The 15612-nt window shown below is 54.4% G+C and overlaps 4 protein-coding genes across 4 annotated transcripts in view; 3 read left to right on the plus strand and 1 right to left on the minus strand.

The window, feature by feature from the left end:
• GUITHDRAFT_146226 (hypothetical protein) overlaps positions 1-2088 on the minus strand; it is a gene marked incomplete at both ends in the record, with an annotated part of 2586 nt that extends 498 nt beyond the window's left edge. The window contains 6 exons of the mRNA XM_005822682.1: positions 33-700; positions 817-870; positions 1226-1294; positions 1403-1868; positions 1913-2061; positions 2086-2088. Of these exons, the coding sequence (XP_005822739.1) occupies positions 33-700; positions 817-870; positions 1226-1294; positions 1403-1868; positions 1913-2061; positions 2086-2088 (1409 nt within the window). The remainder of the gene's footprint in view (positions 1-32; positions 701-816; positions 871-1225; positions 1295-1402; positions 1869-1912; positions 2062-2085) is intronic.
• A 791-nt stretch (positions 2089-2879) lies between these two features.
• On the plus strand, positions 2880-6541 carry GUITHDRAFT_118036 (hypothetical protein; the record flags this gene model as incomplete). Its single annotated transcript, XM_005822683.1, has 10 exons — positions 2880-3133; positions 3181-3340; positions 3385-3420; positions 3477-3599; positions 3645-3735; positions 3788-3841; positions 4021-4105; positions 4154-4263; positions 4499-5993; positions 6436-6541. 10 exons carry the CDS (start codon positions 2880-2882, stop codon positions 6539-6541), a joined length of 2514 nt encoding a protein of 837 aa, XP_005822740.1.
• A 1787-nt stretch (positions 6542-8328) lies between these two features.
• Positions 8329-12409, plus strand: GUITHDRAFT_118037 (hypothetical protein; the record flags this gene model as incomplete). The annotated part of the gene is made up of 3 exons (XM_005822684.1): positions 8329-10045; positions 10097-10459; positions 10533-12409. The coding sequence occupies 3 exons, from the start codon at positions 8329-8331 to the stop codon at positions 12407-12409; spliced, it is 3957 nt and encodes a 1318-aa protein (XP_005822741.1).
• A 1574-nt stretch (positions 12410-13983) lies between these two features.
• Positions 13984-15444, plus strand: GUITHDRAFT_97719 (hypothetical protein). Its single transcript, XM_005822685.1, has 6 exons — positions 13984-14242; positions 14290-14481; positions 14538-14870; positions 14914-14982; positions 15029-15130; positions 15177-15444. Exons 1-6 carry the CDS (start codon positions 14063-14065, stop codon positions 15213-15215), a joined length of 915 nt encoding a protein of 304 aa, XP_005822742.1. The 5' UTR covers positions 13984-14062; the 3' UTR covers positions 15216-15444.
• The last annotated feature ends 168 nt before the right edge of the window (positions 15445-15612 follow it).

Below are 15612 nucleotides of genomic sequence, written 5' to 3' on the forward strand. Positions count from 1 at the left end.
AGGTGGTGGAGGAGGAGGAGGATGAGAGGTACGTTATGAGATGCTCGATCCCCCCCTCCTCGTCCAGCACTTTGGCGTTGTTCTCGTGGTTCTCGATGAGGTCTGAGATGAGGGAGATGAGAGCATGGAGAAACCTCCCCGTATCCTGCTGCTGCTGCTGCTGCTGCTGCTGCTGCTGCTGCTCCTCCTCCTCCTCCTCCTCCTCCTCCTCGCGCATCATCTTACACAGTCTCCTGGTCATCCCGCTGGAGTGGAAGAAATCCTTCATGCGTGTAGCTAGCAAGACGTTCTGCTCCTCCTCCCGCTGATCTGATGGCTCTCCATGCTGATATCCATCCCCATCCTCGTCGTATCCTCCCCTCTCATCGCCCTTCCCGTCTCTCTCCTCCCCTTCCTGCTCGCCATGACCATAGGGCAGGAGCTGCTCCCTAATGGAAATGGTGGAATTCTTCCCGAACCTCAACATGTCGAGGAGGAGAGTGAGTGACATCTCAACTGAAACTCTGTCAGCCCTCATCCTCCTGCTTGTCCAAGTCTTGCTGAGACTTTCACACTCCTCCTCCTCGTCGTCGTCGTCGTTTCCTTCCCCCTCATGCTCCTCCTCTCGCTTCCTGCCTCCTTCCCCTCCTTCCATCGTCTTGTTTCTCTCCTTCCTCAGGCGTTTTCGTTCTCTGCTGAAGCTCCAGACATGCACAATCTCCTGCTGGAGGATTAGAGGAGAGGAGAGGAGAGGAGAGGAGAGGAGAGGAGAGGAGAGGAGAGGAGAGGAGAGGAGAGGAGAGGAGAGGAGAGGAGAGGAGAGGAGAGGTCGCTTACAGCAAGACGAAGATAGCCTTCTTCCGAAGCGAGGACGAAGAAACCATCTGAGAGCTGTGAGAAGGAGGAGGAAAGAATGAGAGAGGAGAGGAAAAGAGAACAAGACAAGGGCAGAGGAGGAGGGCAGAAACAAAACTACAAACCATCAAAAACTCGCAAGAGGGTTACGAGGGCTGAGAGGGCCCATCCTTGTTGTGACAGCAGACATTCTTGCAAACTTCGAAGCCTCTGGCCGAGCAAGTCAGGCGCTGAAGCAGAGAGGAAGAAGGAGATACGGGAGAGCAAAACTACATTCATCTCGTCTCGAGCTTCTCGTCTCAATGTCCCATCACAATCAAGTGAACAAACAACTCATGGTCCTCAGCATACACCGCACTGGATGACAACACAGACCCGCACAGCTCGGCACCTGCTTCAACCTTGCGATCTCGGTCAGGGCTCGCTCCTTACGAACAAACGTAAGATCCCTCGCGTCAGCCTTCACTGATGTTGTCAACGACTTGACAAGCTCTGTATTCTTTTCCATTGACTTCTCCACCTGACCGTCGAGACCTCTCAGGAAGCTCCTGACCTCCTCCCTTCTCACCTCCAGCACAGCCGATGCCAGCACGCTCTCATACGAGGCTGCTGAGAGGCAGTAGCTGATCGCGAACGTGTGGAAGGAAAAATCCCTGAGGTCACCGAGGGTGAAGAACTTGTTGTCGAGTTTGCAGAGGACGCTGATCATCTCACAACATCTTCCGCACAAGACTGCAGAGCAAACTTCATCCATCATGTCGCAGGAACCGACTCTCAGCACACCTGAGTCGGCAACAAACAGGTTGTGTTCTAATGTGCTCATTACTGCTGAGAGGACATCTCGATTGATCTGAAAGCTCTTTCCTACCTTGGGGTACGCGCGGTAGGAGTGGATGATGCAAGTCAGAGCGCTTTCTCTGCCACTGCGATCAGCCGCCTTCCTTCCCGTCATCATGTCCACTGACCGCACGTCGTACATGCTCTTCTCCACCGACCTGTCTTGTAGCTGTTGCCTCGTGTAGAAGATCTTGGCGCTGGTCGACAAGAGTCAAGGAAGGACAGCAGCACGAGGACTCACTTGAGGTAGATCTGTAGCAAGAGCTTCACCCCGCTGAAGTCATGTACCGCCCTGGCAGCGTTCACTTGTGCACTGCCATAGCTCCTGTCGCCCACCGCTCCTCGACATGCTGTGGGCTCAGGACCCAACAACCCTTGCAGCTCCTTGACCTGCGGAGAAGTCAGATGGGTAACCATGGCTGCTAGCTCGCCATCTCGAAGGTCTCCATGGCCGAAACCATGGCAGGCGAGTTAGGATCGAACTCAACGATGTTGTCGAGGAGATTCTCAATAAAATCTGAGGGAAGCAGGAGCGATGTGAGCGAGGAAGAAAAAGAGAAAAAGGAGCAGGAGAAGAACGTGAGAGTGGTCGAGGATGAGGATGAGATGAAGAATTGAAGGAAGTGGGGGTGAAGGGACGGAGCAAGGAACGGAGCAAGGGACGGAGCGAGAGAGAAGAAGTCTATATTACATGTGGAGGTCAACCCCGGAGACCTGTCAAGAGGGGAGACGATGGAGGAGGAGACATGAGGAGAGGTTCGGTGCGGACTGGACATGTTCGTCCATGTCTGCTCGAGGTTCCTCGTCGTGCCCATCCTCTTTTGCTCCTCTGCCGCCCGCAGCTTCATCAGCAGCTCTCCCGCCCCCACCATTGCGCTCTCAACTCCCGCCCGATTGTTGGGATGGAGGTGGGTCCTCTAAGAGTTCAAGAGGGGGGTGGGGTCATTTGATTCGAGTTTGACATGCCGAAAATTCTAGGAAGGGAAATGCACTTGGACGGAGGGGGGGGAGGAGGAGGAGGAGGAGTAGGAGCAGGAGCAGGAGCAGGAGCAGGAGCAGGAGCAGGAGCAGGAGCAGGAGCAGGAGCAGGAGCAGGAGCAGGAGCAGGAGCAGGGAGAGCAGGAGGGGGAGCAGAGCTATACAAGTTCCATCTTAATCATGCGAGGATGAACTTCGGCAAAGAGGAAGCGACCAGTGGAAGCATAGCAATGGAGAGAAGCTCGCGTGACGAGGAGCTTGCGATCCTCTCGCCGTCCTCAGGATGGAGCACGACCATCAGCTCCTCGCACATGCAGGATGTCGGAGTACCGACACCGAGGAATGTCGGGGTGGCGACACCAAGGGATGCGAACACATCCTCCAAGGAGCACAGGACCGGGTTGATAGAGGGAGGTAGCGGTGCAGGAGCACAGTTAACACTGGCGGTGAAGGCATGGAGCAGGGACAAGCATGAAGGCTTGACGTGATCTTGTTGTTCTCCTGCTGCCCTTGTGCTCAAAGAGATGGCAGGACCACAATCGGCGCATTGAATCAAATCGTCCGTTGCATCAAACTGAACGACGGGGTTGAAGGACAGAACATGAAGGCGGTAGAAGAGATGCTGGGAGACCAGGAGGTCCTCAACGCAATGTCGGAGATGTTCAGGGGCCCTTCAGGTCTACAAGACAAGGTCTGACTCATGGCTTCTCCTCTCTACCTGACGCGACCCCTCAGATCCTGGAAGTTTGCTACAACATTGCAAACACTCGAGTAAGCATTGCAAACAGCTTCCAAGAGTCTTGAGTCACTTTGACCTCCTGCTGCAGGCCCTTCGTTTCAAGATCCTCCACAGTGGAATCCTGCAAGGGTTGGCTGCTGTCCTGCTCAAAGACGGTCAACCGACGACCAACGTACAGGCGCATCTTGCTGCAGTGATCCTAGAGAGTCTGGTGAGTTGCTTCTCCAGCTGAAGTTCAGCTCTGACGTCAGGTCAGTCGCACTCCAACGACGAGGGGAAGGAAGTGATCTGCTGCTCCCGAGGGCTCCTGCGAGGCCTCGTCAAGAGTCTCAAGGTGTCGACGAGGGGTCAGACGAATGTGATGAAAAATGTCGCGTGATGAAGATGATGGTCATGCAGGCTCAACCTTGCATCCTGTCGGCGATGTCAAACTTGACAAGAAGTCCGAAGCAGGTGAACGCGTTGAGATGTGCGGGAGAGCTTCGGTGCTGATGGTTTGCGGGAGGCATGGAGGATCGCGTATAGCAAGGAGTTTGATGGAGCTATTGCTGAATGTCTCAAGTACCCCAAAGACCCGCACTCCCTACAACTTTGCCTCCTCCTCGTTCGCAATCTTTGTAAGATCTCAGCAGCGAGGAAGGGGTTTGACAAGTATTGGAATGAGACCAAGGAAGCGATCTTGCAAAGATGCAAAGAGAGCAACGTCAACGAATTACGGTCGTTGTTGATGTTCCCTTTCAAGTGAGAGAGTGACCCGTTGGACAGGGAGTCTTACCTTCAGATGAAGGATTGTCTTGTAAAAGGTGACGATCGATTGTCCTCCTCGAGCTCGAACTCGGAAGATACAAGTTTTGGAGTCAGTGAAATTGATCAGAGTGAGAGGAAATCAGGTGATTGAAGGCGGAGAAATATTCATGTGTTGGGTTGTGAGAGTGTGAGCTGATTTTTTCTATTTCAACGACGATGGAAATATTCATGTGTTGGGTTGTGATAGTGTGAGCTGATTTGTAATATTTCAACGACGATGTTGTCATACGCACGTCAATGTCGAATGTCGAATGTCGATATGACGATGTGATAATGTTGTTTCATGTCTTGAGCTTCACGCAGACAAACTCTCAAGCAAGTATGTTGACGAGGACAAGATGGAAATGAGCGAGAGCGAGCAAAGCCTGGAGGACGAGGGAAAGTCGGACGAGGCTGAAGCCAGCGATACTGCCCATGATGAAGATGAGATGGTAGATGAAGGGGAAACATTGGAAAAGGAGGAGGAGGAGAAGGAGGAGAGGGAGAAGGAGAAGGAGGGGATGACAGAGACGATTGAGATTGAGAAGTTTAAGAATGGACACGAGTTGGATCAGAAGGAAGTCAACAATGACATGGAGGATCAACGGGAGGAGATGCAAGAAGAGAGGGACAAGGAGAGCGTGCTTCAGAACATGGTGGCGGAGCAGCACGCAGTGAAGGAGGCGAAGGACAGGTACGAGGGCGTTTTCATCCCCAAGCTGGATATCTCGCGGGCAGGAAGCAGCACGAGCTTGAATCTTTCTGCTCGCCGTCTCCCTTCAGTCCCTCGTTCTTGCGACAGCCCTCGGGTAGTTGAGTTCTCCACCAACCCCATCAGAGAGCGGAGGACGATCGGCCTGCCTGCCATGGAGGAGAAGAGGGAAGGGAATAGGAGGGCGACAAGGATCGAGAACCACCAGACGCAGTCTCCTCCTCCTCCTCCTGGCCCTCGTGAAGGATCCTATTTCAAGCAATCATCCATCGCGTCTCCTCCCTTGCACACGCCCAGGCTGCTAGCCATCCCCATCTCTCTTGATAGTCCGCGATGTGACTTGAACTCGTCAGACCCGCGGCAGAGGAGTAGGCGAGGGGAAAGCGGAGGGCGGAAAGAAGCAAGTCCGAGGTCAAGCGACGACCCCATGGTGGTGGAGGGAACATTGCTGGAGGAAGAGGAAGAGGAAGAGGAAGAGGAAGAGGAAGAGGAGTGGAAGAACGCAGAAACAGCACACGGACGAGAGCAAAAAGAACAACTCGCAGACGACGAGAAAGGTGGCAACCGACATTCAAGACAGGAGGAGGATGAGCAGCAGCAGCAGCAGCCGGAGGTCGGAGGAGCAATCAGCATGAGCGAGTCTCTCGTGCTGGAGTCAGAGCTAAAAGATTCTTGCGATCCTCTCAGCCTCTCTTTGGACTCAACCAGGGCGAGTGAGACGAACAGGGAGGAGGATGCTTCTTCATCGCAACAGCTCCTCGTCATCAGGCATCCCATGCCCTCCCTCGCGCATGGTGGCCAGCCGACAGCAGGGGAGGGGAGGAGGAGGAGGAGCACACCGCAGGTCATATCTCCTGTCAAGACCTTCCTCAGCCCCAGGGCGGACAAGGGTAGATCCCTCGTCCTCGAGGTTGGGAGGGACGCGCGTCAGAGCGAGCAGGAGCAGGACGCTGATCCTGATCCTCTCGTCCGCTCGTCCTCTCGCCACCTCGACTGGGCTGCTTGCCAGCTGCAGGCGAGACTTCGGATGGCGATCCAACGGTCCTGCGCATTCTCACCGCGGTCGAGTCGAGGCTACGACTACACAAGCTCCGAAGCTACTGAGAGGTGAAGGACATGTTGTACTACTGCATGTTCGACGTCTTCCCGTCCTCCTCCTCCTCTCTGCCTTCCTTTGCCAACCCTGTGTTTCTCTTCCTTCCATGTTGCTGCGATTCCTCCTCCCCCTCCTCCCTCTCCTCTCACTTCCTGCCATGTCCCTGGATCCTCGTCTCGCTCACTTGCGCAGCAGAAAGAAACGACGAGACGTGCCTGTAGTCCTGTGGTCGGGCAGGAAACCTTCCTCCCCATCCCCCTCTTCCCCCAGTCCTTCTGCTCGCTTCCCTCCTGCCCCCCTCCCCCTCAGCCACCAGAGCGTTCAGGAGCAGCCCGGGGCGACGAGACATGACCGGGAGGAGAAGGAGGAGGAGGAGAGGAGGAGGAGGAGGAGGAGGAGGAGGTTGAGCCGGGAGGGTGAGCGCAGCACGAGTAACGTCTGAGCATGGAGCAGGTGGTTCGTGTGCGAAGGGTTCAGCTGCTACAGGGTTACGTGCGGAGTTCTGGAGCAGAGGACGCAAGACAAGTCAGGACTCGTGCTGTACCTCACAGACGTGTGATGTTGATGATGCAGGTGCTGCTAGCAGCTTCTATCATCAACCGGAGCCTTCGGAACTGCATCGCAAGGTCAACCAGACCCCTTTCTCCTCCTCCTCCTCCTGTTCCTCCTCCTTCACCACCACACCTCCACCTCCACCTCCACCTCCACCTCCACCTCCACCTCCTCCACCACCACCACCTCCTCCTCCTCCTGTTGTCTCTCCATGAGCTGCTCTACCAGGAAGGAGCTGCGGCTTCTCCAGACCTGCCGGGTCGTCCTGCAGTCGGAGGAGAGCTGTCTACTCCGCATAGCTGAAGAGAGCGTGAGGGATTCAGCGGTACCAGCCTGCCCAACTCACTCGTCGACCCCATGCAGGAATCAGAGGCTGAGCGAATTTCATGCAGAGCGATCGAGCAGTTTGGTCGGTTCATCCTCCGCCACTGCCTCCAGCATTCATCCTCTCCTCCTCCTCCTCCTCCTCCTCCCCCTCCTCCCCCTCCCCCTCCTGCTGAACCAGCCTCCCTCCTAATCCCCCCTCCAACTCTCCATCGCATCTCAGCTCCTCTCCTCCTCTCCTCACTCACCCATGATCTGACACCTAAACTCCAGCTGGACTCTACCAGGACATGTCCTGGAGCAGCACGACCCGGTCGTTCGCGCCGCACGTGAAGCTGCCGACCTCCGCCCTCCTCCTCTCCTCCGTCTCTCGCATCCTCACTAGCGCCGTCCGCTGGATCAAGGACGAGCAGGCTGGGAGGGCAGCGGAGGCATCCCAGCAGGTGAGATCGACTTCACTCGCTCCTCTCTTCCTCACCCTCCTGCAGCTTCTCTCTGACTTCCTGCGAACCTGTCCGCGCCATCGAGGTCTGGTGCAGGAAATATTCGTGAAGGAGCCGGATCTTCTGAAGGTTCCGTTGCCTCCTCTTTCCGTCCACCACCACCACCACTACCACCACCTCCTCCTCCTCCTCCTCATTCTCCCCTTCCCTCCCATCCCTCGCCTCCTCCTCCGCCTGCCTTGATGTGCTGGTTCAGGTCCTCATGTCTCGCTTGCTAAGGGGGAGGCGAGAGCAGAAGCATCTAACGGCTGAGCTGATCGCGAGCATGGCGATCGGGTCCAAGGTTGACGGTAGAGGAGGAAGAGGTGGCTGACTTGGCTGGTAGTCTTGACCTGACGCAGGCGTTCACCTGCTCCACTCCCTTCATCGCTGTCGGGCGAGGTTGGACGAGTTGATAAGTGCGAGTGAATGAAGTATAAGATCTGATCGACACATGCTGAATGAAGTATAAGATCTGATCGACACATGCTGAATGAAGTATAAGATGTGATGGACACATGCTGAATGAAGTATACGACTTATAGGGGGGGTTGGGGGTAGGGGTGGTTGAGACTCACAGAAGTCAAGCGACAAGATTTTGATGGCGGCGGTGCGGAGGGAAGAGGATGGGGGAAGAGGAGGAGGAGGAGAAGGAGGAGGAGACTGAAGTTGAAGATTCAGAAAGAAGTAGACGAGGAGCAGGAGTTGTGCGTTCAAGCTTCAGTCTCCTGTTACTACTTCTAGCCAACTCCTAGGCAGAACAGATCGTGCTTGTGATATCGTGTACAGTCACAAGTCGATATTGTAAGAGTTGCAATCGAGGGAGCAAAAGACGTTTGGATCATAGCAAGCCAGAAGGCATTTGAAATCCGGAGAGAGCGATTGGAGTTGATACAATCAGGCTTGTCATAAAGCGCCTGCCTCAAGAAGGATGGTAAGGAAACTGCAGCGAGGGGAAAGGGGCAGAGCTCTGGCATTCAGTGTGATCATGCTGCTCCTAGCCCAGGGTGTGGATGGCCAGCTCTGCGCCTTCCAGCCCATCATCATCGCAGGCTCCTCCATCAGCGGTGTGGAAGACACCCCACTCAGTGTGTACCAGCAGTGGACGGCGATTGGAGGGAGCGCCCAGGGCAAGCTTTACAGCAAGTCATGCGCGAATGACGGGAACTACATTAACTGGAACAACGTGACGATCATGAGAGCGGTCTTCTCCGTCAAGTACGGCAAGCTGTGGCTCGCGCCAGGTTACCCGAGCTGCGGGGTTATCATCGACCAGAACACCAAGTTCGACACGCAGATGGAAGCGCTCACCAGGGTGTTTAGCTTCATCTCCAACGTTGATGGCGTCAACTGCATCATCCGGCATCTCTACTACCAGGGCCTCCCAAACGCCAACCAGGCGACCCAGCGCAACCTGTACGGGGAGCAGCCGCAGCTCGTGATCCAGGTCGTCCCAACCTGCCAGCACGATTTCGTTCCGATCTGCATCGGAGCGCAACCAGGAAGTCCGTCAGATTGCGCGACGCAGGACAAGGCGCTCAAGTGTGCGGCTGGGTCGGGCCAGTGCGTCAGCTGCACGTGCTCGAGCGTGGATACGCAGCCTCCGTTCTGCGGGGCTGAATTCACCGCGACGTTCACAAGCACGACAGCAATCAACTTGTCGCCAGTGGAGGACCTGCCGTTCCTGCAGAGTTGCCCTTACATGTCCTTGGTGAACAGATCCTCTCTGCAGTACTTGACGTCCCCGAGTGACTTCTGGTCGAAGAGTGAGGGAGGTCCCAGGTGCTCGGCCGTGCCCATCCAAAGTGCTCCTGCAGTTTACACAGGTAGCAATGCCGCTACTCAGATCTTCCCGGTATACATGCATCCCTCCTACTGCGGGGACGGGTGTGCGGGTTATCCCATCAACGCGCAGTTCTGCTTGCCCAATGCTGGCTCGTACGCCTATCACATCGAGGACTTGGAGGCCGTGGACTTGATGTTCAACGGGATCTACATCAACGACCTGGACTTTACGACGGGCCAGCTCCAGATGTCAAACTTCTTCGTCATTCCTGCTGGACTCATCGTGGGGAACTTCCAAGGAGCAGGGTCCATCACTCCTCCCCCTGCGATCTCCTCCTCCAGTGGGACCATGGGGTCGTATTGCGCCATTGCGAAACCTTTCTCAACATGCGCAACGGCGGTGTCGTCGAGCACGTTCGGCAACCTGCCGGTGTTGCAGGCGGACAAAATGCGATTGAGAATCGTAGCCACGACCGTCCGCCCGCTGAACTCTGCCGGAGGATGCGACTTGTCAGCTCAGCCCCAGCTGGCGTGCTCCCTGGTCAATCAGCAGTGCTCCTGCCGGAGCCAGACGTACTCTGTGCAGGGCAGCAACCGCAGCGTGATCCTCTTCTATGAGCTGTTCTCGACGGTTGACAACAACACCTTGGAGACAGGGTACATAGACTTCAACATGTTTCAAGCTGCAGGAAGCTCGTTCGACACCGTCAATGGGCAGATGTTTGCTGACCCAGGGAGAGTTTACTCTGCCGCCCTCCAGCAGTCTGTTGACTGGTTTGCTGCATCGCCGATGACCGTGTCTGGCGTCTACAACAGATCGACTGAGACCCTGCAGCTGAGTAACATCAAGACTTCACCGCAAGTCAACCCAACGTTGACTCTGACAGTCGCAGCCAAGTACGGAACTCTCACGCTGCAAGGTAGCCATGTTCAGGTTCTTCTTGTACACTCTTGGTTGACCCCTGATGCAGGAAGCGGATCGAAACTTGTGACAGACTCTAGGACGATGAAGACGATCGAGGGGACTGTCGATGAGGTCAACTTAGCCATCTCAAAGTTGAAGTATTCTGTCCCGGGACCGAGCATCTTTCCTTACCTCAACACGATGACAAGTGTCAATGGCGTGCGGCATGAGGAGATCCTCTCCATCGACGTCTTCAACACCCTCAACGCTTCCTCGAGGGTGCAGCTCAATTTCTCCATCGTGATTGTCGCTGTCAACAACGCGCCTAACATTGCCGTCCAAAGTTCGTACGAGATGGCTCGCCAGGACCAGGACTTCCTCGTCCCCAACCTCGTTCTCACCGACCCGGACGCTGAAGAGATCTTGCTCGGTACGTTGACTCTCGTTCCACGTCGCTGAAGCCTCCCAAGATTGCCTCTTAATGTTGACACGCTCTTGACCAGGTCAAACGGCCCCCAAAGGAGGAGCTCAGATATCACTGCAGCTGAGCTGCAAGTATGGGACTCTCAGAGTAGCGCAGCTGACAGCAAGCAACGACATGCACTTCTACCTGAGCAGCGGGGACGCAGCCTGCGCCAAAGTCTGCGCCAGCATGCCCAAGTCGCTGCCCGACCTGACGACCCTCCAGCTCTTGCCCAGCACCTGCCAAGATTGCATGCAGGCAGAGGGACTGAGAAGAGCTCGGGAGGGAGGGAAGGAGATCTCGCTGTTCGCCAACCTCGAGACGGGCAAGCGCTTCCTGGGGAATCTGACCTATCGGGGAGACCCTGGATACAACAACAAGACGGTCGACTCCGTACCAAGTGGGCTGGTCTGTGAGACTGCGATGCGTCCGCACACAGAGTCGAAGGATCAGATCGTCATGTCGGTGTACGATCTGGGCAACACAGGATGCACAAACCAGCTGGTCAAGAGCGGGACGAGCAGGATCGTCGTTGAGGTCGTGGGAGGAGACGACACGCCGACTGTCGCCCTCTACGAGGACGGGAAGGATGTGTGCACGGGCTGCGGGTCCAACCAGACCTGCTGCTCCTCGAAGCAGGTCGTAGTGGCCTCAGAGGACACGATCCTCTCCTTCAGCGAAAAGTTTCAACTCGTGCTCCAGAGCAGCGACTCGATGAACTTTGACTTTCCCACCTATCGCTTCCAGCTCCAGCTCACGGCAAGGTACGGGAAGTTCTCTTTCAAGGGCAGCACGTCCTCGTTCATAACTGCCAACAACCCCCTCGAGTCTTACTCCCTTTCCGCTGACAAGCGAGTGCTGACGGCAACGAACTCCATGTGCAGGCTGAATCAGCTCTTGCAGCAGACGCAGTACCTGCCTGACCCCAACTTCAACTCTCTCCTCAAGGTCTTCGACCAGCTGCAAGTCAAGATCGCACAGGTCTTCCCAGCTACCAGCCAGGTGGGCTCCACCTCCACCTTCCCAGTCGACGTCAGAGCGGTCAACGACCCGCCCAACCTGTACCTCAACTCGGACTTGACAGGGTCCAGCTCCCTGCTGCAGCCTGTCCACCAGGTTGAGACGGAGACGTACGACTTCTTCGAGGGGGGCGAGCAAGGGTCCAAGTGCCCCGCAGGACAGAAGTGCTTCAGCATCTCAGACATCGACATCTGCGAGCAGAAGTACCTGAGCTTCAAGGTCTTCCCCTCCTCCATGGACGAGATTGCCATGCTCACGGGCGCGGTCTGCGCCAGGACGGTGCCGGACGGCGAAGGCAAGGGAGACATGCTGGTCACCTTCCAGTCCAACATCGGCAGCATCTGGTTCTTCTCGAGGTACGAGTGGCAGTTGAGGCAGGGAGGAGGCGACGTCTCCGACGCTGCCTGGCTCGCGTTCGTGAAGAAGGTGAGGCCAGACGACAGCGCAGGGAAAGAGAACAGAGTCGTCAACATGACGAGGCCGCTGCCCTACTTCAAGGGAGGTCTCCTCCGCTACTACGCGTCAAGAGATTATGCGCAGACTGACAACATCTCCATCGCCCTCAACGACTTGGGCAACACTGGCGGTCCTGACCCCTCCCGCTCCAAGTTCTGCTGCTGCTCCGACAGGAGCTGCAGCACCTGCAGCTCGCAGGATTGTAACCTGCAGCTCGCCGTCTCCTCCTGCAGCAAAGTGCCGGGCTGGACCTGCCGAGACAAGGTGGTCTTCACAGACACGGGGCTGTCAGACTTGTCCGTCACTGCCATCACTGTTGCCGTCGGCTTCGCCTTCCTCCTCCTCGCCTCCTCCCTCAGCTTCATCGCTGTTGGGGATAGCGGATTCAAGGCAGGGGTTGGAGCCGGAGCGAAGCTGGAACAGTACCAGGTCGCCATGTAGTCAGCGACTCTGAGAGTTCATGTGTGTCTTAGTGCCAAGTAAGTGATGACAACAGCTTGTGTGATTTACAGCCTCGTACTCAAAGTTAACTTAAAAATCAGTACGAGGACAACTTGATCAAGAGAAAAGAGGAGAGTCGATAGTGCACAACGGTCACGAGTCGATTTTTCGCTCAGGCCAGCGGCTTGTTCCGCGGCGGAACAGTCATGGTGAGACTCGTAGCCGAGGCCCGGGCTGTGGCCCTTGACTCCTCGGAGAGACTCAGAGCCGGGGCCCGGCCTGGGCTGTGGCCCTTCAATGAACACTCGGAGAGAGCCGGGGCCGGGCCGGGCCGGGCCGGGCGCCGCCGCATCCGATGATCCAACAGGCACCAGTCAACCCCACCCCCACCCCGTCAAAGCAACACCAAAACTACCAGTACCACCCTTCAAATCCGAATCTCGTACCCCACCCCCTGAAAATTTGAACTTCTTATGATCTGAGAAGGGGTACTGGATTGGTGAGAAAGCGGGGGTCTAAAACGAGGACATTAGGTAGGGTACTTTTGAAATAGTACGGGTAGATTGTAGGAAATTTGGGGGTGAGGGTACGTTTATGGCTTTGAAAAGGGGGGTAGGGTGAGTAGGGTCTGTTGGAATTCAATTCAAGTGATCGATGCAGAGGGGGAGGAGTATGGCAAAAGGGGAGGGAGAAGAGGCTTGCGATCGGATCCAACACCTGCACTCCATGAAATTTTCATGACTGTTACAATCGACACCATCTTATCCCTGTTCCTGTTTGTGAAATGTGAGATTTCGGCTCTCCAGAGCGCACGATGTCTTTGCACGCCTGGCACGCCTTTGAAAGCGTCAAGGAGAATACGAGTAGGAGCAGACCATGTTATTGCAGAAATATGTACTTGTGTTGAAAAGCCTGGTCTTGATGATGACAAAGGAAGAGAAGAAAATGATAGGGTCATATTCACAAGGAAATATTTAGCTTGCGAATATTGTTTCATCGAACGACTTGTGATTGACCTTTTCCCCGTCGGGTTGATAACTTGAACCGTTCCCTTTGATCTTCACAATTTCTTTTGATGACCTGATGGATGTTTCGTTGATTATTAACCTTCAGGGTCTAGCAAGTCGACAAGTTTCGACAATGCCACAGGTCATTCTTTCCGGACCGCAATTTTCTTCTTAGTTTATTTCAGGCACCGATGGATGAGAGGGTAGGAACGAAGCGCAGGGCCCTTCAGGCTGTCGACATGAATCGTGGGATTCGCAATGTCAGGCAGAAGGGCAAGGTTCGTTGCCACAGGACTTCAGTGCGTTTGCCTGAAAGATTTGTAGGGTGAGGCTGATGTGGTTTCCTGTGAAGACAAGGTCTCTCAGAGAGAGCTTCGTCATAGAGCCCGAGTGCAAGTAAGTCGATTCCTTGATCACAATCCTAGAGAATCACTGAGATGACCTGCAGTCCAAGGGAGTGGAACCCCTGAATGCTGAGACCACAGAATGTCCGCAAGCGAACAATGATTCCAAAGAGAGTGATGTTCAACTCAAGGAGACAGAAACGACTCAACCTGTACAAGAACAAACCGAGCGAGATGTTCAAAGTGATGCCACTGTCGATGCTGGAACCTCAGAAAAGGCAGAAGACTTGCAGCAAGTGTCGATGCAGGATTCGAAGGTCGCGGAAGAGACACCTTCCGCAGTCGTTCCGGAAGAAGCAGATCCGTCCATAACAAACGTGGAGCTGCCTGACCCTTTCGACATTGACTCCAACGACACTGGCAATCAATTTGCTGTCACCGAATACTTGAGCGATATTCACAGAATGCTGCGAGATAATGAGGTGAAGAATTTCACTCTGGTGCCATGACCGATAACATGGATGTCCAGGAGCGTTGTATAATTGATCATACCTACATGAATCGACAACCAGATATCAACGCAAGGATGAGAGTCATCTTGAATGATTGGTTGATCGAGGTTCATTTGAAGTTCAAGCTACGCCAAGAAACTCTCTACCTCTGCTTCCAGCTCATCGACCGATTTCTAGAGCGCAACACTGTTCCAAGACAATCTCTGCAGGTTTGAATTCGTGAAGAATGCTTCCTTGCCCTGCTTTCCACTCACTTCAGTGCCAGCTCGTTGGAGTCACTGGCTTAATGCTTGCTAGCAAGTACGAGGAGATCTATCCGCCGGAGATCAGAGACTATGTCTACATCTGCGATAATGCTTACACCAGAGATCAGATTCTGAAGATGGAGCAGACAATGTTGGATAAGTTGAACTACACCCTCTCGTTGCCAACTTGCTGGTCCTGGATGAAACGATTTGCGAAGGCTGCTCACAAGGAGAATGACCTGGAGTTCTTTCATCTACTCTCTTACATGATCGAGTTGTCATATTTTCAGATGAAGATGTTGTCATACAGGCCTTCAATGCTTGTTGCGGCATCTGTTTGTTTCGCAAAGAAGGTTTGCTTTGAAATTTGCCTGAACGTTTGTGACAATCTTTCAGATGTTGAAGGAAGATCCTGAGTGGAGTGAGGTTTTGCAGCATCACACCGGATACGAAATGGAGAATATGGTGATCTAATGATCCTTCCTTCATCGTTCACTGACTTGTACATCAGAAACAATGCATGAACGACTTGAGGGGTCTCATCCTGCAGGCAAAGAACGAAACCCAATACAAAGCAGTATACAAGAAGTTCTCTCACTCCAAATACAGTCAGGTTCATTGTACACTGACTTGTACCGTTGGTCTTGACAACAACGCAGGTGACAAGGCACTCCGTTGATCACATCCAAGAGATGTAGAGATGGGAATCCCTTCTCAATCTCTAGTCGCTGTCAACTTGTAACATTCCCTTGGATGATTTCGCATCTTCTTTCTTCTCCCTCCCCTTGGACTTGAGGTTGTTGGCGATCATGAAAGATTCGATGCTCTCTGTAAGAGATGGGTTGCGTCTCGCGCACAACCGAACCTGTGAATGATTGATAAGTCTCACTGAACAAACACTCAAGTGCGAATAAAGACACAAGAAGTACATCTTCTATCTGTACCACACTCCTCTTGGCATGCTTCGCAAACATGATCATGTCTGAAGGCTCAGTATTAATTGTGGAACTGATAGATCGGCAATGAAGACCTCTTTCCATCTCGTCCATATATCCTTCTGTAAGCTCCATCACGTACTTGATGACTTCGGCTGGT

Source organism: Guillardia theta, assembly GCF_000315625.1.
Source record: "Guillardia theta CCMP2712 unplaced genomic scaffold GUITHscaffold_120, whole genome shotgun sequence".
Lineage (NCBI taxonomy): Eukaryota > Cryptophyceae > Pyrenomonadales > Geminigeraceae > Guillardia > Guillardia theta.